The 22,184-nt window shown below is 47.4% G+C and overlaps 1 protein-coding gene across 3 annotated transcripts; it reads left to right on the forward strand.

The window, feature by feature from the left end:
- Positions 1–2,312: 2,312 nt before the first annotated feature.
- Positions 2,313–14,769, forward strand: LOC142564262 (serine/arginine-rich splicing factor 6-like). Of its 3 annotated transcripts, none has more exons than XM_075675193.1 (8): positions 2,313–2,469; positions 3,448–3,581; positions 4,884–4,954; positions 5,991–6,131; positions 7,648–7,723; positions 11,944–12,017; positions 12,925–13,044; positions 13,731–14,769. In XM_075675193.1, exons 2-8 carry the CDS (start codon positions 3,459–3,461, stop codon positions 13,975–13,977), a joined length of 852 nt encoding a protein of 283 aa, XP_075531308.1. In that variant the 5' UTR covers positions 2,313–2,469; positions 3,448–3,458; the 3' UTR covers positions 13,978–14,769. The 3 variants fall into 3 exon arrangements, with proteins under 3 accessions (XP_075531308.1, XP_075531309.1, XP_075531310.1); XM_075675194.1 differs by having other exon boundaries at positions 7,651–7,723; XM_075675195.1 differs by lacking the exons at positions 2,313–2,469; positions 3,448–3,581; positions 4,884–4,954; positions 5,991–6,131; positions 7,648–7,723 and adding an exon at positions 9,535–10,011.
- The last annotated feature ends 7,415 nt before the right edge of the window (positions 14,770–22,184 follow it).

Consider the following 22,184-nt stretch of genomic DNA (forward strand, 5'->3'; position numbering starts at 1 on the left):
TTGCAACCAAGCTCTACCAATCTTGAGAGGCTGTGTGTGCAGTTTTTATGGCAATTGTGGTTAAAACTGATCCTTTGTCCTTGACGGCCGTATTTTCTGGACAACTAGGTACAGTAGCACCCAGTCATCCCAAAATCTTGCTGCTACAAGTATGTCCGCATTTGGCTTATACGATACCTGTACTATTCATATTCTGAAGTGTCTCGCCCATCTCTAGTGTAGGATGATGCAATTAAGTTGTCCCACAACTTGTTTCAGCCTTGGGTGTTGCATGCCTGTTTCCCTAGATTAGTGTAGCAGGGCGCCCGTTGTCAATATTAGGTGAAGCTCCTCTGCACTGGTTAGTGTGATGCCAGGCGGGTTGGCTGGCACGTCGATTTTCTGGGTGATCCTAGTCTTCCTGCATGCAGATCGATTGGTTCTCTTGCGCAAACCAGCTGGGCGACTGTGGTACAGGATTAGGTGCTTCATTCCGTACAAAGAGAGAGCCCAGATGAAAACGTTTCGTCTGTAGGACACGAATAGTGTCCGAATGTTCGTGCAGAGTCTCGGATATTCTACCACGCATGTTTCCCAGGATACTGCACGTAGATATTTTCCTTTTTTGTGTTATTACCTAAATTATTTTCCAATCATATTACCGCCTGATCCATGGCCTATCCCGCGTAGTGGGTTTGTGCCGTTAATTGAGGCTTCATCATCATTTATCGGCATGTGAATGATCAATTGTCCTTCAATTGTGTTTTGTCTTCCGAGTTGGTTTTTGCCTTTCACTCGCGTGCTCGCACGTGATGTATCTGTTCTTGATGCGTGGCTGCTCTACCCGTTGCAACGTTACAGCTAGGGAAGGGATGTCCGCAGGGCATATTGGACACCTGCTTAGGATGTCCATTTCTTGGCAGCAGAATTCCCATAGAATATCCCTCCGACGTCATTGTCGTCGCTGGGAGTTCAAAAATGACACAGCGGATAAACGAAGCTGCGTTTGGGTTCTTGTGTAGCTTTTTGGACCCACATGGAGTGGCATACCAAAGAATATCTTAATTAGAACACCGCAACGTCCCGCTTTGTGACAACAAATACGACCTATGGATGTCGTCTGGACGTGGATATCCTAGCTAAGAATGTGTCAAATGCGTCCTGCAGACGTCCATCACACGATCGTCTGGCCACACTTTCTATGTCCTGCGGACATCCTTTGCATGTCTGAGAGGGACATTGCGTACATTTTACGACCATATGACATATTCGCTGCATATATGATGTGTGAAAGACATAACGGGCATGCCCGTTAAATCTTTATAATGCCCTTTATCATGGGTGCACGAGAGCTCAGTGTGCACCCAAGCATAAGTATCATCATCATCAGCCTATCTTATGTCAACTGCAGGACGAAGACCCTTGTCCTGCGCCAACTGATTCCAACTAGCACCCGCAAATGTCCTAATTTCGTCGCACCACCTAGTCTTCTGCCGTCCTCTAGTGCGCTTCCCTTGGTACCCATTCTGTCACCCTATAGGGATCCAACGTTCCAGAAAGGAAGCGTAAATAACAGATGCGTAAATTCGTAAATTATGACGTACGCTCGAGTGGCAGACATGACAGACTAAAATTGTAATTCGAGCATGCGAGAAAACATGATTCTGTTACGAGGAAACTTTATGACAGAGCCTCATTTGGAGCACAAGTGTACACATGCCGGAAAAGGTCCATGTGGGATAACTTTGGCACGTCCCGAACTGCACGTCCGGCGGATGTACCAATTGTTTCCAAAACAGTGCTCGCAAATTGGGACGTGATTCGGATGTCCTACAGACGAAGTTTTACACTTGGTCTAAAATACAGACATGTAAGTACTAACGTGCTCCTCAGGTGTTCTCGTAGAGTGTTCCAGGAACGACACGCCCGTGGAGACGCGATCGTTCCTCAATGTCACAGATAACTCGTCGCGTCAACTTCTGCGCTCGTTTCCGCGTTGCAGCTGAAAACAGTAAAAAGAAAAGGTATTCCCTGGACTTTATAATAAAGATGCTGCAATTGTGATGCTTTTTTTTAGCAAAATGCTCTACTAGGCATTTTTGTAGTACTACTTGTTACGGCCTCTGAGATTACCACGCATAAAAAACCGAGCTTAGAGGCCATAGGCAGCCAAAGAGATCGCGTGCGCACAACACGCGCAAGTGTCGAAATTTTGCCAGTACTTTTCAGCGCACAGAAATAACCCAGCTACGCTACAATTAGCGGCTCTCAGAATTTGGCGCATTGAGTATTTGTTTACGAAACTTGCAGCTATTTTCCTTGTTCTTTCTTTATGTCAGGTGACAGCGTGACGTCACGGCACTGTTTTTGTCCGGGAAGGAGCTGAGTGAGTTGGTTCTTTATTCCATGGAGTAGCTGTTTGTTGCGTAGTGTCCAGAGGCCTATGGTTAACCATCTGCAACGCTAACTATTTCGCATCGCGAAGTTCTGGTAAGTGCTGAGCTGAACGACTAATCGCTTTCTGACTATGCCCAGCTCAACCGCAGCTGTGTAGCTTATTTCCTTGCGTGCAACGGCACAATCGCGACGCGCATATTTCGGAAAGGCTTAGTAGGGTCGCCGGGTCGCCGCTGTTTATCTCGCTGGCCTGATTATTTATTGAAGCCGGTTGCATATTTGTTGGTCCCCGTGCGCCTTCAGCATCGCTAGGTTCCTTAGGAACCCGTAATTTGCCCAACGTTGAGTTTTGCGGTGCATTATTTAAAACTTATTTCGTCGATCAGGCTGCTCCATTTTGAGCGCCTAGCCACCCCCACCTTCCCATTTTTCATTCTTGCCTTGGCGTATGCGCAATAGCTAACGTTGGCGATTGGTGAAGCTTAGTTTGTAGTTTCTCGAGAGGATCAAAGCTATCCATCTAACTTGTCTGCCTACCCGAAAAGAGGGCTGCGTCTCCTTGAAAAGTGCTGGTAAATTTTCTGTATCTGGCATTGGTAAGAAAGTGGAAGGGGGAGGGGGGAAGGCCGGCGGCGTTCCTCGACCTTCTAAGCGACGCGAATAGCCAGTGGACTAGTAAAAAAAGAATAAAAAAAATAGAGCAAGAAGGAACAAAAGCTTAGCAGCAGTTGGCGCGAGTTGCATGTTCAAAAGAAGAAATATTGGCGAAAAAAAAGAAAATGTCCCCGCCGCGTTTGTCCGACCGCCTGGCCTACGACGCATAAAAATAACAATAATAAAAATACACCGAAAGGCCGCAGCTGTTATCGCGATCTTGTTTTCCTGTTCGCCGTGTATATGTGGCGTAGTCGCCCGAATCGCTGTAGTCGACGTGCCTTGCCCGATCGTCGACTAGCACTTCTGCCCGTGCCGCGTTGTCGCCATTTTCTTTTTTCTCGTTTAGCTGTCGTGCCAACTTGTGAAGTTTTCCGCAACTTGCGGCACGCTTTTGCGCTTTCTTTTCGTTTCAAGACAAGGAAGCCATGACAACCCGGGTGTTTATCGGGCACCTCAGCTATCAAGTCCGCGAAAAAGACGTGGACCGCTTCTTCAAAGGCTACGGACGCGTCGGCGACATACACCTGAAGAACGGCTTTGGTTTTGTGGTGAGTCTACCTTGCGGCGCGCTTCCGCTGGTGGTTTTTACCTCGTGCAATATGGTTGCCCGAGTTGCGGTGAAACCGGAGACGCTGGACCCGGTGGGCAGAGCCGCTGCTGGCGCCATCTTGTAGCTTTGACCTCGGATTGCGAAACTGGTGACACGGCGGTGCCACGAACATAAACATCAAAGTGAACTGTAATAAACGAGAAGAAAGGGGCTTTAACCGAGGGGCCCGATTTTTTTTTTATTAGTCGCATCATAAGAAGCCAGCAAACACCGACACCAAGGACAACGTAGGGAAAATTACTTGTGCCTAATAAATGAAATGAAGCAATAAATTAATGGAAATGAAAGTGGGTGAGAAAAACCACAACCTTCGCATAATGCAAAGGTAGGTTGTTGGATCGTACCTCCCCACCTGCGGCAAGTTGTTTTCATCCACTTTCGTTTCCATTAACTTATCGTTTCTTTATTTCGTTTATTAAGCACAAGTAATTTCCCCTGTGTTGTCCTTGGTGTCAGTGTTGTCTTTTTATGATGTGACGAAGTAAACTGGTGAGACAGCAAAAAAGAATTGTGGCACCTATAACAGCTGCCCTGCGTTAAAAGGGACCGGGAACTTGTTACTTGCTAATTCAATGAATGCTGGAGCATAACTGGAGTATTATATCGGTGTCGCAAGGCCCAATCCGCATCGAAACTCTTGACCGTGATTGGCTCCCTCTGGTAGCTTGCGCAAAGGTGCCAATCGCGGTCGAGAATTTCTATCGCAATTGGAAGCGGCCTTGTGACACCCGTATTGCAGAGTCGAGGGTCTATTTTGCGTAGCGGCCAGCTTGAAAAGGTTGGCAGCAGCATGTCACATGTATGTAGGCCACATGTTTTCTTCAGCGAGAATACTCGTGCAATATGTTGTGGTTGGATGCCGCCACCATTCAAGATTTTGCAATCAGCACTGCTGTTCTCGTCGTCCCTTGTGCACTGGTGTTTCGCTCGGGGTAAAACTAGTAATCAAACTCTCTTGTCACCTTATCTTCTATGGCTGTCACATGGTGCACCTTTGATTGTGATTGAGCCAGATTGGGATTGAGTTTGGGAACTGTGATTGGCTCCCCCTTCCGCAGTCTGCGCAAGGAAGCGTCACGATTGAGAAATTCGATCCTGATCAGATTCAGTTGCGATTAAAAGCATGCAGTGGTGTCCTCCGCATGAAACTCGTAGCCGGCATTAAAAGGAAGTGCATGTTTGGTGGTGCACAGTTCACGGATGCATTTTTAAAAAAAATTATTGTTCCTGCCGTTTCCAGGAGTTTGAAGACCACAGAGATGCAGACGATGCCATCAAGGACCTTAATGGCAAAGAGCTGCTTGGAGAAAGGTACGTCGAGCGGCTGGCGTAGTCTTCAAATACTTCAGTTCATCAGTATGGGAGAGATTGACGTGCAGCTCCACATTGTTCTAGTAATCTCACTGGAGCGCATGCGGACAAGTGGTAAAGCTAGGCGCCTGTGTCAAGTGTTTCCCGGTGTCCAGCGTAGTCTGCTAGGCTGTTTCAGTGAATCCAGCATAGCCGCTGCTGTTTATCGGCACATCTTTCGTGTGCAACCACTCGTTACGTAACCATTGTGTGTGCGGGAGCATACGTGTGCACTTCTGTTTGCGTTGAAAGAGGGATAAGCAGCAGGAGGAGCTATGTGGAGCTTACCGAAATAGCCTGGCGCACTATTCCCGCCCAGGACTATGCTCTGTATGCACAAGCCTGCCCTCATTGTTTTTGTAGATGAAACAGCGCTGGCCGTTGTCGGTTGACGCTCCCGCGGCGTTTATAACCTCTTGCAGAGCTATGGGCCATTACAGCATCCATCGTAGCCAAGCTGTGGCTTTGATACATTGAACTTCATCAGTTAGTAATGTAATTACTGCAGATGTAAGAGTTGCGGCATTATGTACCAAAGCTCATGGGCAATGAGGAGCAGTAAGGGTTAATACTTGTCCATGTTTGTGGTCTGTTGTGTGGGCTAGGCAGGTGTGGTCAACATGGGTCTGCAAGTTGGGGCAGATGTGGTAATTGGCCAAATGGCTTGGCCATAGAGATGTGCCGAAATGGAACACAGGGCTGGGCACACTGAGTGGTAGGAGTGCTGCACTGGGTGAACTGGTGCCGAACAGTGCTAGGAAAGGCGCATTAAAGGAACAAGAACACAAAACGAGCAAGCAAAGAAAGGCAGATGGGAGTGTGTGCTAACCAACAGCTTAGCATTTGCCGTAGCCCGGCAGATCGTAGGTGCTCGTGCCCCATGTCTTTTCCCGTAACATCGTAGGTTTTACTCGGCTCTTTCTAAAGATTACTTTTGTGCCTGTTCTGAGAGAAAGGCTGCGAGTGAGTATAACTGTTTCCTCTCCGTCATTGCCAGGGTTTCCGTGGAGCTGGCTCACGGAAGTCGCCGTGGACCTGGGGGCAGGATCCTTGCACCAGGTTCACGGGACTGGAGGTCGCCGCCAGGAGGAGGTGGAGGCGGTGGAGGAGGGCGATACCAGGGTGGAGCCAGAGACAGGTCAGCACGAGTCACTACGTACATGGAAGTGTAGTTGTGTACAGGGGGTAGCAAAAACCCTTGGAAAGATGCTTGCATGCGCGACTCTGGGGGAGTTCTACAATCTGATTGGTTAATTTTGCGGTAATTGGTTGATTATTAGACGAAAGAAACTGGAGGTAACACTTCCACTCTTCTGAAATTCAACGGCGAAACCCAGCGCTCGTATATCGGCGTGATGTCGCCGATTTCGAAATGTTTTCTCATGTCTGGTCTGTTCTGATGTTGTGGAGGTTTTGAAAACTTCTTAAGTTCATGCTAAGGCTCCTTCAGCGTACAACTCATTCCATCTTTGCCGATAAAAAAAAAATTATCTAGACCCGAGTAGACGCAGTCAAAATCCGTGGCGTAATGTCTAGTTGGTGCGGGAACTTCTAGGTGGTGTTGTGCCACCCGTGTTTCATTTTTTGCATCTTTTGTTGCTTATCAAGCCTGCCTTCACGTTTATTTTTTCTTTGATATATATTGTAGAAAGGGTCATTTACTAATACAGGTCAAATAATTTTATCTTTAGCATGCCTCTAGAGGCCTTAGATGAGCTTAGTTCATTTCGGGCCAAAATAGCAAGTTTTTGCGAGCCTGCATTGTTAAGTATACCTGGGAGTTGGCAGGCTTTTTGATGACCTATGTTCTTAAAACAGTTCTGTAGTTGCCTCTGCGTGCCACAGGTGGTGTTTCTGACCATTGGATGCAGTGCCCAGAGGAAGCAGGTTTTAGAAGAGCTTTAGAAAAGCTGTAGAAACTTGAGGACCATTTTGGCATTGTTCTTGGTCAGGTGTGTTGGCTAAACCGTGTTAGCATACGTAAAGGAGTACCAACACATTTTCGAAAATTTCGAAACTCCGAACCACGTTCTTCACACATATAAAACTATTGGATGATTGGATGACATGTTGCAAGCTTAAAGGCTGTGAAAAAATTGGAAGGTATTAACTTGGTCTCGTAATGCTGGACCTGGAATCCTTGGCACCATTGTTTACATGTGACGCAGCAAAATTTTCTGATGTCATGTAGTGGCAAGGCTGAATACGATGATGCTTGCTTTAAAGAAAAGTGCCACATGAATTTTTTTCTAGCCTGTGCTCATGTTGGCAGCTACCACAGAAATGGAGCAAACCAATTTATCATGACTCACCAACCGCACTGCAACAGCGACCTCTTTATGTGACGTAAAAAAAAACTCGTCAGAAATGTTTGAGCTATGCATGCGTAACAGTTTGACAAAGGGACGGATTTCCAGTTGTAAGTTGAGTATTGAGTTGGTGCTTCTGTTTCGTTTTGCTCTGTTGTCGGGCCATTTTATCCTTGACAATGCTGCACCAACTGGCCTACATTTCTACACTCTTGATATATATATATATATATATATATATATATATATATATATATATATATATATATATATTGTTGCTGTTGCCAGTGTGCATAAAGCAGCATTCTCGTTTTTCTTTTTTTCTTTTCTTCGGTTTGGTACCAGCAGTAGGTTTGGGCCTCCGGTGAGGACAAACTACCAGCTGGTCGTCGAGAACCTGAGCAGTCACGTCAGCTGGCAGGTAAATGGACGAGGCAGCCCCCCACTGTCTCAGTGTCATCGTCATGCCATCCGAGCTTGTGTGTGCATGTCGGAAGCGCTCTTGTTGCATGTGTTTTGAAGGGCGAAATTTTAAAACTGCTGCCAAGTTTTAAGCTGATTTCGAGTTACTAGGTGGTGGAGAAGAAAAAAATGGGGAGATGCTTGCAGGGCAGTGTAATTTTGAATGCCTGCCAAAGTTTGCATCTGACAGTGCGTGTGCGGCTGTGGTGATTGTTGCTCCATGATTTTTTTTCCCTCCCTGGATTAGGAAAGGAAGGCATTTGTGCGAATAAAAAGTAATCCAGTTAGTGGTTTAATAAAATGGCGGCTAAAAGAAGGGTAAGGGTGGCACCCTCGTTACTTTTGTGGCTGCATTTAAATAGCAGCTTGGCGCTTGAGGCGTGGCCCATGAGGCCAAGTGAAATAATTTTGCCTCAGCTGCATTGCTTCCAAAATGTTTGCACTGCAATCTGAAAGAACGGGGACAGGGCTTTGCTCTGGAACATTTTGTATGCAGACAAAAATAACAGCTGTGTAGGTTACCAGCTGTGTACGTGCAAGCGCAGCTGTTTGTGCTACAGGGGCAGCTTTGCAGGGCGGGGACCGGAGTCATTCTGCGTTACACGCTGCCTCCAATTCAAAGCATACCGGCCGTGGTGGATCAGCAACTGCTGCTGACGAGGTGGCGGGTTCGATTCCCAATAGTGACAGTTGCATTTTGATGGGGGGCAGAACGTAAAAAAAAAAGCTTGCATATCATGCTTGCGTGAAGAATTCAAGAATCTCGTGCCGTTACGGTTAAGACCTCACAGCCCACCATGCAGTTTCAAGACATTAAACTCAAGATCCTAAAAAAATAAATCTTCCTTTTGAAGTATGCAACTGCGGCCAGATTTTGTTCCAGGCTGCCTGCATGTTTCCACTTGCTGTTTGGTTGTAATTGCAAAAAGGGGGGCTTTGTAGCAAACCGAGGTGCTTGCTTGCTTCGCGTCTCCTGCTACTCCGCAGGAACTGGGCCTGTTCTCAAGTCTTTCAGCTAGAAACGATTAGGCTATTGTTTACTCATCGATACATTGCTTTTCTTTTTTGTAAACCCAAGGTATTGGCCACGTTAGATGTAAGTTCATGGAAGTACAGCTTGTCAAGAGCAGTCAACACAGCTGCACACTGTTTACTGCAGATGTAACTCAGATTACATGGCCTTGAATATAAGCGGCGGGTGTAGGGGGGGATCACTTAGATAGTCGCATTTTGCTTGATTGGCCACTAAGTTTAGCTAACAACTCACATACATCGTTAACTATTCGCCTTGCTGTGTGGTGAACTGGAGCACGGCTGAATGTCTCGGGTGAACCAACTGTTCTAAGGTTTGCCGAATTGGTTGCTCTCGACACTTGCGGGAAGGCATTGGTCAAGGCTGCTGTGGGAATCGTTTTTCTTATTTGTAATTTTTGCAGTAATCTTGTACAGAACAGAAGGTATTAGTTAAATGGAACCTAATTAAGACTGGTACCTTGATGATAGATCTTTTTTTTTTTTTTCAAATATAAATTTGCATAGAAGCCAGTGATGCATGGATAGTGCCTGCCAAATGCTCAGCCACATACGATGGCGACTCTAAAGTGGGAGTGATTGCTGCCAGAAACACTCGGCCGTGCTCCAGCTCCCTGTGCCCTCTTGAGTGACCAACTGTTTCTCTCTCTCTCTCTGTTGCTGCATCACTCTCCTCATTCCCCCCAACGCCCTCCCCCCCCTCAACTAAGAAGGTCGCCGTCTGACTGAAGGAGGTTGTGTCTAGCACACCAGCACTGGTTTACGGATGTGGCTACCACCACCAGCCCAGTGGCTGGCTACAGTGTGCCAAGGGATCGTAGGGCGGCTACGCTTTTGCAAGCAAGCCCGTAGCTGGGCAGGCCACGGAGGGCTCGCCAACCCGCGCCGCCCTCTGGCTGGCTACCCGCACAATCTAGGTGTCAGAGAAACACACCCGGCAGTCACGGATCGCTCGATGGATGGATGGATGGATGCACTAAGGAAGGCTGCTGTGGCTTGTGGCTTGGCTACTACCGGCCCGTAGCGCAACACCCGTCATTGCTGGCGGCCGCGGTCTCACCTTCTCACTGGCGCTGGTGGTGTCTCTGTCTTGGGTGGTCTCTGTGCGCAAGGGTGGTCTCTCTCGCAATGGGTGTGCTCTCTCGGTCTCTGGTTGGTGGGGGGGTGGTCCGTGGATCGGGACCACCCCCGGCTTCCCCCTTCCCCCCGAAAAAGGTAAATCTCCCACCGGACGCCGCGCCCCCCTAGCCGAGGCCGCCCCGGCGGCCCGCGGCTGTTGGGGCGGCTGTCCTCTCTTTGTGCGTGGGCTGCACTGTACGGTGGCTTTTGCGGACCAGGGCGGGAGCGCGGGTCGGGACCGGCAGTAACAGGTATCGCCAGAAAGATTTCGACGGCTTAGGAATGCGCGCGGCAACTGTGCCTGACGCGCAGCTACATAGGTATTCTTGGTCACTGGGAAATGTCTTGAGAAGTCTTGGACCGATTCGTTTAGCTGGCAAAGGGGTTGAATATTTAGTGCCTTTTGTTGGGATGCAAGTTGTGGGTTCAACTCTTAACTTGGTGGTGATGCACCACTTGAGCTTGAGGGGGTGTGCGGTAGCGCGATTAAAAAACGGGACAAAAGAAGACACACAGGGACACACACAACGCTGTGTGTCCCTGTGCGTCTTCTTTTGTCCCATCTTTTGATCGCGCTACCGTACACCCCTTCAAGATGCATTACCAACAAGCCCACATTGCAACCCTCGTTAAGCTTGAGGTTATGGCAAGGCCACTGGAGCAAGGTAGATGTATCAGATATGAGTCATTATTGGGAAATGTCTTTTTTTAGTCTTCATTCTCTCTCTCTCCTTTCTTTCTCCCCGTTGACTTTGAACATTTCATGAACGAAGTGGAAACACTTTTTTCTAAATTGCTGTAGGATTTGTTCTGTCGGGTAAATGTTAGGCTTAGTGCTAGGTGGAGGAAGTGTTAGGTAGCAAAAGCTTGTGCAATGCAGCCCTTGTTTCACACTGTTTGAGAGATTCCTCTTTAAAAGTAAACGCAAATTTTGAACTTCGAAACGGACCCCGAGAGAAAGAAAGAGATGCCGCTTGTTTTCTCGTCAATGTGCCTCTTTTTTTCTCGCACCCTGGCATTTGCAGTTTGTGCGCCGAGCGAGCGAAGCAGACTCCTTGAATGGCATCTGCTTGGCGGGTAGTACTAGATTTGTGCTTGTAGAAGATTTGCAGACACACAATCTGCAGTATGCTTGCAAAAGGTGCATGCCCATGCATCCTGTAGGTGCTCTCTTTTCTTTTTTTATACACGTGGGTCAAGGAGACTGCTGAATAGAAGGGTGGCAGAAGGTTGTGCTAGCATATATGCGCAAAGGTTCTGCAGTCAAGTTTTCTAGTGTGGCACAACCTTCACTCCTAGCAGTCAATTGGGTTGTCATTGCACATTGTGCTCGCATTACATGGTGTGCTGGGGAAAGCCAAGCTCACCTGCAGAGCTGCATTGCACTCAGATTAAAAACTAACTTGCATTGCGAACTGTTGCCGAAGTTCAGAACAGTGGTGGCATGCGAACTATTTGATTTTCAACTAAAGGTGCACTGAAACACCGGTCCTAATATAAGTTGGGTACAAACAACTTGACTGGTTGTTGTGGTCATGCCAGTGTGTCTGTCTCTCATTAGTCTTGCGCTTGAGCTCAGTGATTCTGAAAGTGCCGAATACAGTGCCAGTCCGCTCTTGTAGCAGTTGTATTCCAGGTATATATATATTTTTTTAATTGCGAGGCTAGCTTTATTATCTCAAAAAAGGTGGGTTTGGCATTGCTACATTACTGATTATGCTGGCCATGGCACATGGGTTAAGGGTTCGTGTGCTAGAGTACGCCGAGGGGTACCGATCCTCGCAATGCAGGCTCTTGGCTGGCCGTTACTCGGTAGAGATTGGCGTTGAAGCATCGGTGAACTTCGGAGCGAATGAATGAATGGGGCCTAGCAGCTTTCTCATTATTCAGCTTGCTGAGAAATGCGTTCAGGAACAAAGCATTGGCTGTGTCTTGGTTCTCACCTGTGTATCTACCCTTTGCCTCTCCCCCCCTCCTTCCGGCTGTCTTCCCTTCCCTCTCCTTCCATGGTGGACTCTCCTCTCGTAGGACTTGAAGGACTACATGCGCCAGGCGGGCGAGGTGACCTTCACGGATGCACACAGCAACCGGCCTAACGAAGGGTACGTCCTGTGCCAAGATGCTTCTGGTGGTGGCTTGTTACTTGTTTACCCAATCAAGCCGATAGAGCGCACTACAAAAGATACTAGAGGGAAATGTGGAACTGTAATTGTTTGGCTACTATGGGAAGCGTGGCTAGAACATAGATTTTTCTGATCTTTGTGCTTGCGACTTCAGACGCGATGTTACCCATTATATGCTTGAGCTTTCTAAATTTCTAAGCACTCATAGTTTTTTTTTTAAACATAGCAAGGTAATTTGTCTTCACAGACTCGCCTAATCATTGGGTTGTTAAAACATGGTGAAAACATCTATAATTGGGAAGTGTGTTTATGACTCCATATTTTCTTGGAATGTAATCAGTTTGCGAAGCCACAATGCCATTTGTGCCAGAAGGGTGAAGCTCGGGCAAATTCATGTACTGCCCAGTCAGTCTCGTGCTGGCTGAACCCTTTATACTTGCAGTTTGCGTAGATGCTAGTGATAGGATGCCCTTTGGTAGGGTTTTTTTTTTTTTTTTTTTGTGAGGAACTGACGGAATGTTAGGTGCCCTCTCAGCAAGTGCAAGGTTGCAGGCTCGTCTCTGGGCTGGGGCAGCTGCACCCTGGTGGTGCGGTCGTAGGAACAATTGCACTAAGTTTAAAAAGGACACTGAGTAGCAGTTAGTTTAGGGTGGTGAAGTAGTTTACGCTCCTCCTTCACTTTCCTCCTCGCTCTCTTTGCTATCGTCGGCTTTCATCCGCGTTCGCTCGGTTACGAGGATACCGAGGGATGCTGTTGACGCTCGCCACAGGAACGGGCGCCTGAGAGCTGCGCTCTGAAAACCTTGCGCCCCTTATGTTCTAGTGAATGCGGCGCTTCGAGCTGTAAGACAGTGTAGCAATCCTCCATTCTTTTGTGTCTACACAGGCTTGTCGAGTTCTCCAACTATGCGGATATGAGGAATGCCCTGTCGAAGCTGGACAACACGGACCTGAGTGGGCGCCGGATCAAGCTCTACGAGTCGAAGAAGAGCCGAGCATCGAACCGGTAAGGGTCCGGCAGGGGCTTGTCGCACCTGCCAGTCACGCCTGTTCGTCTCTTGGTGCGAGCTGTGCTTGTCTTTTCGGCTTCCCTGTGCTGTGCATTGGTTGTGGGACCAGTGGGCAGAAACTGTGAGGAATGTCGGTATTGAGACGTGCAGCACACTTTCCGTGCGCAGCAATTCAGGATACTGTTGGGGCTGAGAGAGGTGGTAGAGAGAATCTGCTGCCTTTATTGGGAGGGCAATGGAGCGACGCCGAAACAGGCTTGGTAGCGGTCCTAAATCTTGAATGTAAAACTGTCACTCTCATGGCCTTGAAGGCCCGTTTTAGTTACACAGCACTTAAAACTTTGAATTTCTTTCGGCTAAGCGAAGTGTGGTTTTGTCTCTCTGATCGTGAGGTTTACCCAAGCTTTGAATCAAGACAATCTGACCTAATCAGCATCCTTGGAGTTCGGAGTAATTTTGTTTTTAGTGTCTGATTGTGGTTTGTCCGACGAAGGTTTACTCGGCGCTTTTTCATTCCACGTGCAAATAAAATTTGATGTTTAAGACAGTGTTTTATTTACAAGTTGTCAGTGCATCAGGGACGTTGGATGCCGCTCTATCTGCACAGTGAATACAGGGTGTGTGTTTTAGTGAGCAAGGCCACGTTTTTGAGCACAACAACTTGGTGCATTTTGTTTTGCAGGTCCCGTTCAAGGTCCCGCTCCCGGTCTCGGTCCCGGTCCCGCCGTTCGACGTCGGACTCGCGTTCTCGCTCGAGGTCCCGCTCCAGGTCTCCTCGCTCCCGGTCGGCATCCAAGTCTCCGGTACGCAGGAAGAGCCACTCCGACAGTCCACGCAACCGCTCCCATTCCAGGAGCAGGAGCGCGTCGCCGCAGCGCCGTTCCTCTTCCAAGTCTCCCCCTTCCAAGCGGCAGAGCCCCGACGACTGAGCAGGGGCTTCGAGTTTCCCTTCCCCTCGGCTTGAAGCAATGAAGCCATGCTTCCTGCTTGGCAGGCTGCTTCTTTGATTTTTATACTTGCCAGGCTCTTGTTTCTTCACCATGATTTCTCTTATGCCACCCCATTTGATGCCTGTGGAAGTTGCTACCAATTTTTGTTGTCTGCTCCGAGAGAGGGGAAGTGGGAGATATCGTGACATTCAATGTTGTGCACAATGTGGAAACCATTTTTTTACCCCCCCCCCCCCTTTTTTTTTCACAAGGTTTATCTTGCCATCAGTGCTAGCATGAAGGGCTGCAATGTCCTACATCAGAAATCACAGCTTCATTTGTTTTGATAATTATTTTTTTATTGCAAGTTTAAAAGATTGTGTGGAGGTTTACTCCGAATGAAACTGTAGCCATCTATCTGTTCGACCTTTTCTTTCTAGGTTGCGGTAGCAGGTTTTGCGAACAAAGGGAGTAGGTTACTCAGATTCCCACTTATAATCGTGCTCTACCCAGTTCATGGTTCAGTTACGTTCAAAGGGAAGGAGAAATTCGCACATGAAGCAGCCATACCGCGTTCCAGTACTTTTCTCATTAGGGAGTTTTTGTTTGTGAGATTGAAAGTAATTGTTCCTTTTGTTTTAATATGTCTGATTGCTAAAGCCTTTTAGAAAAGTGAGGTCTCTAGTATCCTTTTGTAAAGACATCATTTGGTGAACCATGCTATAGGTTACTTTCTTTGTAAAAGATTGTGTTTGCACCTGTGTAATAAAATTTCCCATCAAACTTCCCTTCTTTCTGTTGCTTTCACTGTGTTTTGGACATTGAGCATATTGGACAGTGTGCACTTCGTGTATCTTTATCGCACCTTCTCGGACATTGATGCCGATTGGTTCAAAATGTTCGCTTGTTCCGGAGAGGTTAACAATTGGTGTTGGGGATGCGGCTGCAATCGAATGTCAGCTGTCTGCACACTTCAAACACGATCATAAAAACAATGCAACAGATTAACCACATGATAGCCCACGTGGCTCATAATCGGACAGGAACGGGGGAACACGACATCCTTGGACTGGTGAAAAGCCTGGTCGTTAGCAGGCTCCCTACCTTGCCATCCCATAAACAGGGAGGAAGAGTAAAAGGCTGATCTAATAAGAAGGGTGGCATATGGACAGCCCTGTAGCTGGCACACAACACCAACTGAGAAGCTTCAAGCCCTCGGTCTCCACAAGACATTCAATGAACTGGCTGAGGCCCAACGCATAGCGTAGAGGAGCCTATTGGTGCAAATGTCGGCTGGCAGATCTCTTCTTCAAAGAGTTGGCCTTGGTAAATGCATGCCTGCACACCAACACGACAAGGGGCTACCTGCCAGATCACCAATGCCACAAATCATGGGTTCGACATTGCATGCAGGAAGGAGAAAGGCTTGAGCAGAATACATAGACAAAACAAAGTGCTTCGGCACTGCAAGATTCTCGGATGCTTCACCGTATGGGGCCAGTCATTGGTCCAGTCCAGTCATTGGTCCTTTATAGGTTCCGCATCACAGTCGGCAACCGGCGGACCTTCTTCTACAACCCAAAGATATCTTACCATTATGAACATCAATGCTAGAAGTATAGCTAATAAATTTCCTCTTTCTCTTGCCTTTGTTTTGTACTGTTCACCCGACATTATTGGTATCACCGAAACTTTGTACATGCGGGCCCGGTATTCATGACTGAGTTTACACCGCTAGGTTGCGTCACCGTGCGAAATTATCGTTGTAATCAAAGAGGAGGTGGTGTTGCATTGCTTTTTTGCTCGGATTTCAAATTCAAAGTCCTCTCCACTAGACATAGAATCAGTATGTTGTAGACTTTACTACGGTAAACAATTCTTAAACATATGCATTTTCTATCGTCCCCCTAATAGTTCATGGGAAACTCTTGACAACCTGGACCAACTTTTACTACAAGAGAATTTAGCTTCCTCAAATTTCGTCTTTCTGGCGGATTTTAATGCTCCCGGAATCGACTGGATGTTTCTCTCATTTTTTGATCATGGTAATGCATTAAACAGGAAATTTGTTGAGTTCTCGTTATCGCTTGGCTTAAAGCAGGTCGTTCACAATCCCACCCGTGGTGATGCAGTACTGGATTTGATTTTTCTCAGCATTAATTTTGCCAAAACGGGTTACAAGTACGAAATGATGGTATGCCGGATCACAACGCTGTTTTTCTATCTCTAAACCGGCCGATTCATAACCAAAGTTTTGCACTGTCCACGTTTCGTGACTTTTCAAGAGTTGATGACGTCCGTATCATAGATGAACTATCCAATAATTTCGATGCATTTTCGGCACTTGGACTATCTAGTGATGTTGATGCGCTCGTGGTGTTTTGAAAGCATTGTAAAATAATGTATAGATCGATTTGTTCCTTTGAAAACTAAGAAAAAGAATAACGTTCCCTGGGTGAACCAAGAACTGCTGCACTTACCGCGACGTGCTGGCGGACTTCGCACTAAGCTCTCGAACAATTCTCAGGCATGCGTTTTGTACGCTCAGGTAAAAAATGAACTCCAGAAAACCACCTCGGCTAAAAATTTCTTCTATAATGTTTAGTTGCCGAAACGGCTCAAGTCTAACCCCCGTAAATTCTGGTCTTTCATATCTCCTGGCTCTTCTTCCACATCTTTCAAAATAAACAACAGTGTTAGAGATTTCAGAAGTGTTTAACAGATATTTTCAGTCAGTGTTCGTCTCAGATGATTCCAGTCTTTCAACTAACGATTCTTATGCAATTGATGATATCAACGTTAGCCTAGAAGGTGTTTTGAATCTCTCACTAAACTTAGATACTAAAAAAACCAGCCGCCCCTGATGGAATTCCGAATTCCTTTTTAGTACGATTCTCGCTATGGACATCTAAATATCTATTCATTGTATGTCAGAAGTCCCTTAATAGTGGTGTTGTGCCGTCTTCCTGGAAAAGAGCTGAGTTACTACCTTTATATAAATCTGGTGACAGACAGCGCTTATCTAACTATAGGCCTATTTCTTTAACTCCTACCTCACGTAAAATACTAGAACACATAATCTATAAGCATATAATTACGTTCCTTGAAAATAGCCTATTGAACAGCTTTCAGCACGGCTTCAGGCGCGGTTTTAGTAGTGTAACCCAACTTATGGAGGTCATTCATGACCTTTGCCATTACATTGACTTAGGTAATCAGATTGACATCATTTTCATTGACTTTATAGCGAAGCTTTCGACACTGTACTACGCTCTAAATTGCTTTTGAAACTCCATATTATTCTAAATAACCCTCAGTTGATGTCTTGGATTTCCAGTTTCCTTTCTTTGCGTTTCCAATTTGTATGCTATGATTCTGCGGATTCGTCTGTAGTCGACGTCACCTTAGGGGTCCTACGGGGATCTGTACTTGGCCCTCTACTATTCTTATTGTTTGTTAACGACTTTCCAGTCCATTTTACTTCAAAAATACGCCTCTATGCAGATGATTGAGTTATGTACAGCCCAGTTGACTCACTCGCTGATAATCAGCGCCTTAACGATGCCTTTGTTTCATTTTGTGACCGGTGTGCTACCTGGAAAATGAGCACCAATTTTGATAAAACTGTTATAATGTCTTTTACTAACAGACACATGCCCGTATGTTTTGACTATATATGCAACGGTGTACCACTAACGCAAGTTTTTCAACACAAATATTTAGGCGTCATTTTTACACCCACCTTGTCTTGGTCCAAAGATATAGATTACATTTGTAGTAAAGCGTTAAAAAAAACTTGGTTACATCCGCCGGACTTTATCTGCTGCTCCGAGGGACACTAAATTAGTAGCATACAAAACACTGTTTCGCATAATTTTAGAGTATGCTTCCTCCGTCTGGAACCCATATAAACAATGTGACATTAATTGTATTGAATCGGTCCAGAGGAAGGCTATTCGTTTCGTTTACCGTCACTTCGACCGAGACTTTTCACCGTCAGCTGCTCTTGCGGAATTAAACCTCCAGCTTCTTTCTAGACGGCGGTACATAGAATCTATGAAGATTTTTTACTCTCATAAGAACTCTCTGTGTCACCTATAAGATCCCTCCCTTTTAACGCCTGCTTGCCCGACTTCAAATAGAGCTTGTCATGGCTCCAATATCAGACCGCTCCATCCACGCACTAGCACTTTCAAATGCAGTTTTTTCCCCCCGAATGATTGAACAGCGGAATTGGTTACCTGCCGAAGTTCGTCTGTTACCCATTTCTCAGTTTTTAAATGCTATTGCTGATGTATAGTTCCTTTACATTATTCTATTTCTATGTTCATGTTTCTGCATATCATAATTTTACTCGCATTTACTACCAATCCTGTCATAGCCCTAACGTGCTGCAGTATGCATAAATAAATAAATAAATAAATAAATAAATAAATAAATAAATAAATACAGGGCAGTGCATCTCTATTGACGAAAATCAGCCAGAAACAAGCAGACACCTTCTAAGTACACGATCGTCGCGGCGTTCCTGTGCGGGAATGGATGGATGGATGGATGGATAAAACTTTATTGAATCTATTTGAATGTGGTTGGGCTCCTAGACGTCCGGGAGCCCCCTGGCCGGAAGGTAAAGGCAGCGTGCAACGCCAGTCGTATTATTTTGCGTCTTTTCTGTCGCTCACCCAGCCTCCTGTCGTGGCAATAAGAGAGCGTTAGCTTAGGGCCGTGATGCAGGCGGCTTGCGAACGCAAGCACCTTGACTAAAACTTTCATAGCGGCGTTTTCGGCATTGCAAACAAACAAAAAAAATGGCAGTGGCTTAGCTCGGGTACGCCAGGATATACGTAGCGAAAGCTAAGGCATAGCATGGTTAGCCTTGGTTAATCTTGATTGCAAGTCCACGTTAGTCTGGTTGTCTGGCTATGTTGCGGCGTTTAGCCAGTCGTTCGGTGCGCTGTTCGTCCGTTTCCTGGGCGATTCGTTTCCTCTTCATGTCGTTCCGATGTCGATTCCAGGCCTCATATATCCTGCTTATCAGAATTGTCGCCGACCATACTGCCGCCCCAACTGTGGTTGCGGCGCACGCGAGCTCTCCTTTTCAATCCTCCGACGTTATCAGGCATGCGACACAGCTGGCGAAGCGAGCGGAGGCGAGCGCAACGACGAGGAACGCGGTGTGACGTCATGCGCCTCCACGGAGCACGGCCACGGCGAAATCGCAAGTTCGTGGCCAGTAAAGCTTTCGCTTTAAAAATTTCTTCCTTCTAATGTGCGTTTGCCTAGGTGCAAGCACGCACGCTTTGCTCTTTTCGCCGTGTGTAAAAGCGCGGCTGAAACTTTCGTCCAAACGGGATCGCAACGGCCGATACGGAGTACCCGCAAAAGGCGAAGCAGCAGTTTCGTCAGTGGCTACAGCCCGTGTCATTACATGTGTCGCACGTGGCGTATAAGGTTTGCCGCTTCGCAGCGCCAAATCTGCTTGTGTCATGCACGGTGGTAGGCGGCGGCAGGGATATACGTGTCACGCGGGGCCCACTCTGCCTGTGCGCGCCACCCGGTTAGCAACAAGAACTGAATTGTAGTCCGCAAATTCATATTTCACAATCAAACGAATTCGCGGTGACAACGTGTCATTTTATGCGTTGGCCTGCGGCTGCTTAATGCGCCGGTCCGCTCCCCTTGGCAAGAGCGCTCCGTGTCAGGCCTAGCTGGTGGTGAAGCATGGGTAAATAACTACTGCAGAAGTCAAAGACGGAAATTATATAATGTAAATTTAAAAAAAAATACAGACAAGAAAGTTCACCGCGACGTTTACGATACTCTAGCTCTAATGTGAATTTTGAGCGCAGCTGCTTAGGTGTTTAGCATTCGCGACACATTGATATAAAAGAATTTGATTCTGAATGGCAGGATCCCTTCGGCGGCGGGGTTGCAGGTGCCTACCCTCGGGCAGCTCGTTTAGCAGCAGCGGCAGGCGAAGCATTTCTATCGGTTGCGTCACTCATTGTTCAGAAAGAAAGCGTGAATACTTGAGACGCGTGGCTCGCGGGGAGCGCTCTCTCTAGCGCCTAATAAATCCGCAGCAGTGGGAGGCTGCTTTGTCCAGCACCGAGCCGGATACCCAACTCCGGCTGGTAAACTGGGCGGAGGACGTCGCGACTGGGCATGGGCCTGGACGCCACAACCGGCAGCCCGAAGGCCGCCCACAACGTGCTTTTTAACGCGACAGCGTTAAGGAGCTCGTGTCGCAGAAAAGCCGGTGTCGTCGGCGTCGGTGGTGTTGGCCGTGAGCGATAAATCCCGGCAGGCACTTTTAATTTTTTTACTTTTGGCCTTCTCAACGATGAAAGTTTTTCACCACCACCACCACTCTCTAGCGGCGGCTCAGAGGAAATAACGCATGCGCAGTGGGCCCGAAGCCCACGCCCGCGCTCTGTTTCCATACGTGGTATCGGTGGGCGCGCTCGCCGCATGTCGGGTCGCCGCCGTGAAGCGCGTCGCTCCCCTTTCCTCATCACTCTTTCCACGTTCCCTCCTCCGCTTTGCTCCTCACGCTTCCACTGTACCCATGGCCTCCGAGATCAACCGCGGCGCGCGCGGGGGTAAATCTCGGAGGCCATGCTGTACCCATAGAGCTTCTCACTATACCACCTAGAGGGAAATCTGGCGCCACCGTCTATGGGAGTTTCTTAAGGGGCGCTGTGCCGTCATGGGAATGACCACCGTTTATAAACGGTGGGAATGACGGCATGTGTGTCTGCGAGGCTTGTGTTCACTGGTGTTGTAAGAGGCTTCGTCTAAGACGTGGATATGGCTGCACAAATAACGCGCCCGTAAAGTAAAATATTCATAAAATGTTTCCATTCACGCAAATTGCATCTTTACTCACCTACAATGCATGACGAAGGAAAGAAAAGCAAGAACAGACGACAAACTGTTTCAAAGCGAGCGCGAATCCTGTCGTCTGCCCTCCAACTTTAGCGGCCCGCTGATACTTTTTTACGTATCATATAATTGTACATGCAATAACAAGTTCTCATAGTTAAACAAAACATGTTTATGTGTTACAATAAAGCGAAAACAGCTTTTTACGTGTTGTTTTAGTAGAAAATGGATCGTTGTGACAGACAGAACGGTGCTTGCCTGGCTCTCCGAGAAGTATGCCAATCCGAAGTCACAATATACCGGCATTCCCATGCATACCACAGCGCAGCAGCGCCAGATTTCCCTCCAGGTAATATAGTGAGAAACTGACTGTACCCTCTTCCTCCGCTTTTCTCCTCGCGCTCTCGCCGTCTTTCATCCCCGGCTGCGCTCCGAGTTCGCTCTTTCATCCTTCGCTACATTCGTTCGCTCGGTTATGCCGAGGGACGACGCCGACGCTCAACTCAGGAACGGGCGCCTAAGAGCGGCGCTCTAAAACAAAATAAAAAATCACCAAACACGCAGTCCCATCTATGGATCTCCCATCTCGCCACGCGTCTTCGCTCCCATCTTGCACGCACGAAGAGTCTAGGATTATTTCAGAGTATTTGTGCGCTGTGGCGTAGTGCAGTTCGGCTAGGGACAAGCGGAGCGAAGGGCGTCCTCCTTCGTGGTACTGTAGTACAGCACAATGCGTTGGCGGGCTAGTTGGTGCGGATCCATAAATACTTTGTTTAGCGCAATACAACGGACAGTTGTATTGTATGTCCGTTGTATTGCGCTAAACAAAGTACTGTAGTACCTAGGGAAAAATAGATTCCGAGAAGGAAAAGTACACAGATTTACCACTCACAACTTCATTGCGCATGCGCATTCACGCATGCGGACGAGGCTCTGGCAAATACGAAAAGGTGTTCAGTTCATTATCCCGTTGCGCTGAGTTTTACACTGGCTAAAAAAAATAACGAAGAAGGGAACAAGGACGCGCACGGACGAAGCGCAAACTACTTTGCACATGAACGTTTTCTCTAGCCAAAACAACAACAACAACAACAATGCATTAGTAACTTGAGCTTCGTCCATCTGCGTCCTTGTTCCCTTCTTTGTTTTTCTTCAGCCATGCAGCGTAAAACTCGGCGCAATGTGAACACGAACGTGCACCAACTATAGCCCCTTTCACTGCTTTACGTCAGGTCTTCAGTCCTACGACCCTAGTGTGTGGTGATCAACCCCGCGTGCGCCAGCCAATCAGGTGTCTCTCTGTCCTCCTCCTCCTCCACACT

Source organism: Dermacentor variabilis, chromosome 11, assembly GCF_050947875.1.
Source record: "Dermacentor variabilis isolate Ectoservices chromosome 11, ASM5094787v1, whole genome shotgun sequence".
Taxonomy (NCBI): Eukaryota; Metazoa; Arthropoda; class Arachnida; order Ixodida; family Ixodidae; genus Dermacentor; species Dermacentor variabilis.

Coding starts and splice junctions, on each gene's coding strand:
- LOC142564262 (XM_075675193.1), top strand. CDS start 3,459: ATGACAACCCGGGTGTTTATCGGGCACCTCAGCTATCAAGTCCGCGAA. Junction 6,132..7,647: donor CAGGGTGGAGCCAGAGACAG/GTCAGCACGAGT, acceptor GTTTGGTACCAG/CAGTAGGTTTGGGCCTCCGG. Junction 12,018..12,924: donor AGCAACCGGCCTAACGAAGG/GTACGTCCTGTG, acceptor GTGTCTACACAG/GCTTGTCGAGTTCTCCAACT.